The 8633-nt window shown below is 39.7% G+C and overlaps 1 protein-coding gene across 2 annotated transcripts in view; it reads right to left on the bottom strand.

The window, feature by feature from the left end:
* Positions 1-546: 546 nt before the first annotated feature.
* Positions 547-8633, bottom strand: part of pkma (pyruvate kinase M1/2a) — a 32350-nt gene continuing 24263 nt past the window's right edge. The window contains exons 9-11 of one of the 2 annotated variants that reach the window (XM_043680210.2): positions 4002-4168; positions 1315-1496; positions 547-1174 (exon numbers count right to left, since the gene is read on the bottom strand). In XM_043680210.2, coding sequence (XP_043536145.1) covers positions 1068-1174; positions 1315-1496; positions 4002-4168 — 456 coding nt within the window. In that variant the 3' untranslated portion in view covers positions 547-1067. Of the gene's footprint in view, positions 1175-1314; positions 1497-4001; positions 4169-4574; positions 4742-8633 lie in introns of both variants that reach the window. The other variant, XM_043680208.2, reaches the window with a different exon arrangement.

Below are 8633 nucleotides of genomic sequence, written 5' to 3'. Positions count from 1 at the left end.
TCCACACTTACGGACAGTCAGTGACATAATGACAATGTCACTAGACTAGTAATCCAGAGTCAGACTAAAGATGTGGGACATGTGATAGGATTTGAATGCCAGAAATCAAAATGAAAACCTGGAGTTAAAAAGCTAGTTACACTGTCACTATATTGCCGATTATTGTAAATATCCTTGAACGCCTTATTGGAAGGAAATTTGCAAATCAACTGCACTCTAAATTGGCCTAGCAAGCCTAACAAGTTCAACAAAAATAAGGGATGGGCAATAAAATGCCAAGTTAGCCAGTGACAGTCACATCCCATAAATAAAAATATTTTCAGTGCATCCCTGTAAGCAGATTTTCCTCCTTGCACAGGAGATTTAAGAATCAAGGTGCATTCATTTGAACTGAACAGTGGAGCAGACTTGGTGGATTTTCACTATTTGAAACATCTTACATGCTATTTTATATTCAGCAAAGAAACATTTGCAACATTAATATTTGATCACAACCATGACATCAATTTAAAGTATCTAATAAGTATGGAAAAAAAAAGCTGGTGAAACTTTTGGGAGCTAGCTTTTATTGGTATCCACAAAATGTGCAATTAAACTGCATTTCTCCTACAATCACAAAAGCATGTTGTACCAAGTGAAACATCTGGTCTAATCTCAAACTTCAACACGTTGAACTTCAACAGAAGAATTGTACAGTATCTGAATAATGCTCAAATTTAACCAAGACCATACCTGATTAATACCAGGGCGCATTATTGGGCACTGTTTCTTTTACTGTCAGTCTCAACCACAGAAGTATAAATAAAGGTTTGTGAAGGTATGATGCACTTAGTACAATATACTACACTGACTGAAACATTTATAATATAGTCTTACATCAGAAAGTTGAAGTTCAGTACAGAGCAATGTGATAAGGAGTGAATATGTTACGACCGAGAACGCTGCATTCCTTTATTTGCTGAAGTGGAGGTGCTGAAAATGTTAGCAGCCGCTCTGCAGTACACAAAGCTACAGCTGCCTAAAGGGAGGTGGTGGTACTGCAGTGGACAGAAGGTGCTCCTAACCGTTCAGGGCACTTGCAGCACCCGCATGGTGTTGGTGGAACCAGATCCTGGACGCCAGCCTGTCAGCACAATCACCAGGTCACATGACTTAAAGAAACCACGAGCCTTGCCTGCAAGTTTAAGAAGAAATTAATTTATTCCACGTAATTGAAAAGTGAGGAAACCTACTTGCAAAAAGATTCATGCAGCCCAAGTATTTTGAGCGTGAGCTGTCCTGAGGACAATGCACGTACCACTGGGGTAAACTTACCAACTTCCATGGCAAAATTCACCCGGTGGTCAACATCATCAGACCACACTGCATCAGCTGGTGGTTTGAAGAGGACAGGGAAGATACCACGGTAAAGATGGGCCTGACGTGCAGTCTGAGGTTCACGAGTTACAGCGATGATTGGAGCTCGTGGACGATATCTGGATACCAGGTGCGCAGACCTAAACAAACAACACTGTTAGTAGCTCGAAGTAGTGGGGTAAACAGTTATGGTTTCTGGCAGCAAGATTTTCCAAATCAATTCCACTAAGCCAAAACTCCAAGGTTAAGGCCTCAGAAGTAGGCTGAAGTCATGAGACACAATTTGACCAACATTAAACTATCAGGTTTGCACATTGGACCTGAAGACAGTCAAAAGATTAGCGTTCATTTCACTGAACTCTCCCAAGATACTAATTAATGTTTATGCTACAGGGTAAGCAGCCCCCATTGCCTCACCAAGCTTTTAAGTGAGAGCCAGGACAGAACATTAGCAGACTAGTCAACACCATTATAGATGCCAAACTCAGTTTCAGGTTGACCCAACAGTGCAGAACCAGAAATGACAATTTCCTTTATGTTCTGCAAAACAGGAAAACAGATTTTTAACTTTAGTATCTGAGTCAAACAGAATTCCAACTGTAAAGCTGGCTTGGCACAAAATAGTCAAATCTGCTCTGCACAAGCTTAGCAAGTACACATTCCCCCAGTTCATGAAGTGCAATGTGTTAAACACAGCCAAATCAACCTCCAGTTCTAAAAAATGAATGTGTGTAATCTTATTTCAAAAATTAAACAATGTAAATTTACACTACTCTCCTGTTTTCATTCAATACCTACTAGATTCTTGATTTTACATCGTTAACTCACTTCACTGTCCTGAAGGTTGTTTATCTCACCCATGAAACGGATTTATTACAGAAAGCTTTGCTTTTAATCAAATCCCAGATGCATGACTGCTCTCTGATCATTGGCAGCTCATGTTTAGCATGAACTACACAATTAGAAAAATCTTAACTTGCAAGGCAAGTTTAAATCTGCGAAAAAGCAATTTCTGGTCCAAAATGGAGTTCAATTGCAGGCAGAGGAATCAACTGACTACTTCTGTGACATCAAAAGTCTGGATGATATAAAGAAAGCTAGGAGTTTAGGTAAAGGATCTTCCCTGCCAATTTACAATCAAGAATCTTTATTTCTAAGAAAACATAGGGCAGGTTTTTGATAAATGTACACTAGCAAAATGTACACTAGTAATTCTACCTATTTACCAATATACTTTGGACTAGCTCCACATAATTAAACATAATTGATCATGAATTTGGGTGCATTTGTCATTGCATAGTTGGGCTCCAGCTTCATTCAATTTACCAGAGGACATCCCATTTTTATCCAATTGCTCACCAAACATGATCTACATGCAGTTCTCAACATTTGATATTTGATAACTCAGCAAACTACAAGATTGATTAGTGAGGATTTTAAATTTAACTTAATTTGAGACATGGAAATGCTGCACTTAGATTTAGGTTACATGATAAACCCAACTCTGAAATTGATCACAGCCACATGGGGTGGTACAGCACAAAGACAATGAGATTGGACAAGCAAACCAAAAGTCCAGGCCAGTGTTGCAGGGTCATCAATTTTAATTCTACTGCATCAGATAAAATTAGAATTCAACAAAAATCTGGACAAAGTGGCCTAATCACAGCTGTGAAACTATTGTAGATTGTCATCTGGTTCACTAATGTCCTTTAAAGAATGGAAATCTGCCACTCTTGCCTGGTCTGGCCTACGTGTGACTCCAGACCCACAGTAATGAGATTGCCTCTTAACTGCACTCTGGGCAATAAATTCTAGCCAAGTGACACCCAGATTCAACTAATGAAATAAAAAAAATCTCAGGTCAAGGTTTTACATCTCATCCCAGTTCATGCCCAATATACCTGGATTACAACTTGAATTTTTTTTTAAAATTTAGTCATAGTTGACTCAGGCAGTGACACCTGAAGTAGCCACACTGATTGCAGCAGCTGCATTGATTCCAAGGATCTCCATGATGCTTGTTTAAAAGGATATATTGTGCAGTGCTGCCCAACAATGTAATCAGGGCTGCGAATTACACCTTGAAAATTGAGGAAGCAACATGGAAAAATGTATTTACTACATGCTGAGTGCTAAAATTGGAAGTGACAAAACTAGTAATTGTCTCCAAACGTTGCACAGAAAATAATACTCTGGTGCAGCTGATCAAACCATTGACACTTAACTGCCCAACACAAACCAAGTTAGTGATGGTATAGCAACATGTGGCACTTATATTCCAATGCACACAAAATGGAAAATGTAAACAACTGGCCACATTAATCAGATCCAATCCAAGGAAAGACTTACTGGGCATCGAATAACACCTGTGTTCACTGCTTTTAGACAACCATAAAACAAGGACTACAAAGCCCAACTTCAAATTACACTTCAAATAAAAAAAGAGTAATTAATGCAACACTAAGGTGCACAGAATTTGGCCTTCACTTGAATAAAAGGAGAGATAGCTACAGCTTAAAATCGGAGTGACATTTGCAGTTCAGCCCACCTATGTACCCTGTAAGGAAAAGGATAACCAGCTGATTGACGAAAATAGACCAGTGAAATGTCAGTAGTTCAGGGAGCAATGGAATCATTCCTACCTTCCAGACTTAGTCAGCACTATCACAGCTGCAGCACAGCACTTGAAAGAGGCCTCCACGGCACCAATGGCTGCTACTTCTGATGGATCTCGGGAGAGGGGTGCTAGGCGACGCAGCTCTTCAAATAGCTGCCTGTGGTACATGGCAGCCTCAGCCTCACGAGCAATCTGCAGATTCCACATAAAACAGCACCAGGGAAGGGAACATTCCGGTCAGTCACCGCTACTTCTGTTCCATTCATCCTGCCTACACCTTGTACACTGGGTTTCAGGCTACCTTCACCTACCTTTAGTCGTCATGCTCCCTTAATCGGGTATTGTCAAATAGCTGGCAGCATGATAAAAGCCAATTAATTAGGTGGACTCCTTCTGGATCAATGAAAGACATTTGGGTCAGTTCATACATCCAGTTCACTTCTAATGTCCCCAGTGCAAGTGTAAAAAGGTTTAATCACTGAATAAAAAAAAACTTTTGGCTCTGTGGCCGCCAGGCCATTTGAACAATCCAACAGCCTGCAAGGAGAAATGGTTAATTCTAAACCTTCTGCACAGTAAGACTCCTTTGCTACTCTACCTGCCAGATTTGGTCAAGACTATAATACCAGCAGCAAGGCATTTAAAAGAGGCCTGCACAGCGCCAATGGCAGCAGTCTCCGTAGGATCTACCGTAGGAGGCGAGAGGTGAGCGATCTCAGAATACATCTGTCGGTGATACATTGCAGCCTCTGCCTCACGAGCTATCTGTAGGCCACAAAATAAGACAGGAACAGAGAAAGATGCAAAAGAGTCAGCTATACGTGATACATTAGTGAAAGATAGATTCAGGTAGTTGTGCAACATTCACATGGCAGGAGTACAAGGGGAGTGAAAATCAAAACTCACTTTTTTGTGCCTGTGGGGTAGCAGATAAACCAAATGATTAGGTTCAAAGGGCGTTACTCCTTAAAAATCAACCTGCACTTAGCACTTGAAACTACAATTTTTAATTTTTAATTGTACACTAAGTCAATGGACACAGACTGACTAACTGGGTAGTATTTTACTGTTATATGTATATTGCACAACTGCCATCTAAACATGCCAATGCTCCAGACCATGCAAAAGAACAACATGCAAATTTAGTACTCAATTGAAAAATTAGAATGCAAGGCAAATCACAGTAGCAATTGGCAGAATTAGTCAGGCTACAGATTTACTGGGACTGAATGGTTCCTTAGACAATGACTATTTTGAGATAAGATTATGAAAAAGTAGTAAGTGGGGAAAATATTAATACTGAGGAATTCCACAGATATGAAGATGAAACACCCCATTAATTCATCTTTCTCCAGTGGATTTGATTTGTTCTTATGAAGCCAAAAGATTTTACAAAGGTCTCCGGTCCTGTGACAAAAATTTCCAAAAGTTACTGTAGCTTGTTGCTACACAAATAATCAAACACCTCCCATACTATTGGGAATAACTTCCAGATAAAGTTAAGTAGGACCTTTTAAAAAAAAATGCAACATGTGCATGATTTCATCGAATATACATTCATTCTCAGTGCAATGTTAATATTAAGGACGGGACAACTAATTTGAATCCAAATTAGGAGGGAAAAACCATTAGACTAAATGACTGGCTGCGAAGGTTGTAATGTGTGATTGGCATGATCAAGTTAAACCAAACTTTGAAAAATTCTGAAGATGAAGACATCTATTGTAAAATTCTTATTCCAAAGTTAACGTACAAGGCACACATTTAGTAAACACCCTCAGCATGGAGGCTGACAACAACCAGATAATTTTCATTACATATACTGGAGCCAAGCAAAGACCATTCTTCCAGTAAATGCCAATTCTTGAAAGAACAGGTCACCTGGTGGTGTCTAGGCTGCTGCCCTGTTAGGACTGCTTCCTGCTCCCCACCCTCAGTCACTGGTGGGCTTTCCCAACTGCAAGCAGGACAGTATGATGCCAATTTTACTTTCCTTGGGGAAAACCTACATGAGCAGAATGGCATCAATGCAACCTGGAGTAGCTGTTTGTGCCTGCTTCAGGTGACTGTGGGTACCTATGATTTCAAAGTCTCACCTGGAAGAGGACCTTTGATCAAAGGCCATTAGTGAACTCCTACTCATGGCTCTAATTAGGGAGTTGGGCCATGGCAAACATGGACTTTTCCAGTGACATTAGTTTAAAGCGGAAATTAGAGATAGTGTGCAAATACACAGGAATATTCAGCACTACCAATGAATGTTAATGCTTGCAGTGAATATTGATGCACTTAAATCTAGATGGATAGAGCAAAAGAGCCAAATGCAGCTCGACGACTTTTGCTGGTAACTATTGGTTCTTCAAAAAGGTAGTGCACCCCTCCATAGATCCACGGTAGCTGGAACAAACACTTACAAACAACTTCACCTTTCTAGTTTACAGATTAATTCAGGGTGAGGTTTACATACAGGTTAAATGCAAATTTTTAAACTTTCATGCATCAAGACTTTATATGGCAACGTAACTCGCACATCTTCCAAATCCTAGAGAATGTTCTGTTCACCAGAAAGATTTACTGCTATTGTTTTTGTCGAAACAATGCCAACTTCTTGTAACTGAATGCGTGGGAGCAACAAAATTAAGCTGCACAACTGAAGGCAAGATTAGCAAGGCAAACCACCAGTTAGGACCCTACCATTAAGCCACAAAAACAAAAATCAGTCAATGCAATACAGTTTTGCAAAGATTGATTACCGTATGATCCCTTACCTTCAGGCAAATGGGGCAGAAATTAATACAAGTGACAGGGATTTCAGCTGCTAACTGGATACAGAACCCCAAGTCATGCCCTTTTAGGAACGATCACTGCATCAGGTGTCAATTTGACACTTTATTGGACAGATGGAGATCTCACCTACAGATATTCAGCAGCACTAACTGGAAAGCAGTGGCTGCTGCTACTACTGCACGCACCTAAGACCAAGGATTGCCTAGGGACCCATGCCCACAGGATAAGGGATCATACGGTGGGGAGTGAATACACCGAATGCCTTTGAATAAGGGGCATCAATCCAATTCCTTGACAAAATTCTGATCCATTTGACCAGTGAACCTCAAAAATTCTGTTCTATATGGGCAGACAACCAACCACTTTCTTCCAATACACAGATCAGTCTTGTGGTACTCCCTTGTCCAGTGGGCTGCACTCATTTATTAGTCAGGCATTAGTTTGGGCCTGTGCCAATGAAGTTCACTCTGCAAACTGAAAATGAAGCACTGAAGGTGGTGGATCTCCAGGTTAGGTCAAGGTTTAAACAAAAATCAGGTTAACCACACATTACACTGTCCCCATCTCAGTAAAGGAAAGCATGTCAAATGCTGATTAAATGAAGGCCCACACTAATTTCAGAATCCTGTGCAAAATGGGACAACTGCATATCCAGCTTAGCAAAATGCCATTTTAAAGCAGTTGTCTACATTCAATGCTTGGCCTCTTACTGGCTAAATGCAACTTCCTTGCACTGTGGGGAGAGAGAAGATTTAAAGAACCTTTGTTTCAGGAGTGCAGCACTTAGGCAATGCTATTGCAGGGTCATAGAACATTGACTGCTGCGCCTAGGCATTAATGAATTCAATAAAACTGCAAGAGTTTAATTTTCAACTTAAGCAATATATAGAATCTTTGTCCACATTTTAAGCATCAAAATCCCAATTACTACATGGATTAACTTCCTAAACCACACCAATGGAAATGTAACATTTTGCCAGAAATGCTGCAGTAATTGGATCTTTTACACAAGCAGTAGATGACAAGTTTAAACACCGGTATATATGAATTACATTTTGCCTTATCCAGTTTGCATGGAGTATTGGGGGTCTGTGACAGCTACTGAAATGCTTCAGATTTGAAGTTTAAACTTTGCCAATTTTAATTTTGTTGCAATTAAAGCTTTAAGACTGCTGTAACGAATTTCACAGCTTCAAATCTAATGGAATGATTAATAAATATTTGACAACATTTTCTGTCCAATTCACCCAATTATCTAAGATGTTTCTCTGCTGCAGCATGGCAAAAGTTGGCCTTATTTCCAGTTCATCCTTGCATGCACCAAATTTAAAAGTAATTTGGTGGATGAATGCTACATTAAAACCAAATACAGATCACTTAAGGATAATGTTTAGACCATTAAAAATGGGACATGGTGTTTTAGCTTCCAACAGCTAAACACAATTGTGAAAGTAATATTAGAAACTCAAAACAGCTTTTGGAAATGAGCATGACACCTTGACATTAGGTGGTGATACAAGTAACTCAGTTGAAATAGAGAAAAGTTCAATTAAGGAAAACTGGACAATAACTACTTTAATGGCTATACTAGGAATTAGCTAATTTTGTTGTAAAATGTGCAATGAATTTGTTACATTCTTACAGACAAGGGAGTGTCTCAAATGACTCTGCATCAGGAGTAATTACAAGGAATGATGCAGCTTACACTTCAAGTGATGTGGTTGAAAGTGCAGTGGACATGGTAAGAAACTGTGGGTCTTTTGATATTAGTGAGCAAAATAGATTAGATGTAAATGAAGGAAAGTAAGGTTTACATCCAGTCATTTAACAGAAAATGCATGCCTACACACATGCTTGGAGGCTGAGCATC

Source organism: Chiloscyllium plagiosum, unplaced genomic scaffold, assembly GCF_037043375.1.
Source record: "Chiloscyllium plagiosum isolate Xiang-an unplaced genomic scaffold, Cpla_swu_hap1 HiC_scaffold_42, whole genome shotgun sequence".
In the NCBI taxonomy this organism is placed as follows: Eukaryota; Metazoa; Chordata; class Chondrichthyes; order Orectolobiformes; family Hemiscylliidae; genus Chiloscyllium; species Chiloscyllium plagiosum.
Note: the sequence above shows the minus strand (reverse complement) of the source record. Positions and strands in the feature narration are given on the sequence as shown.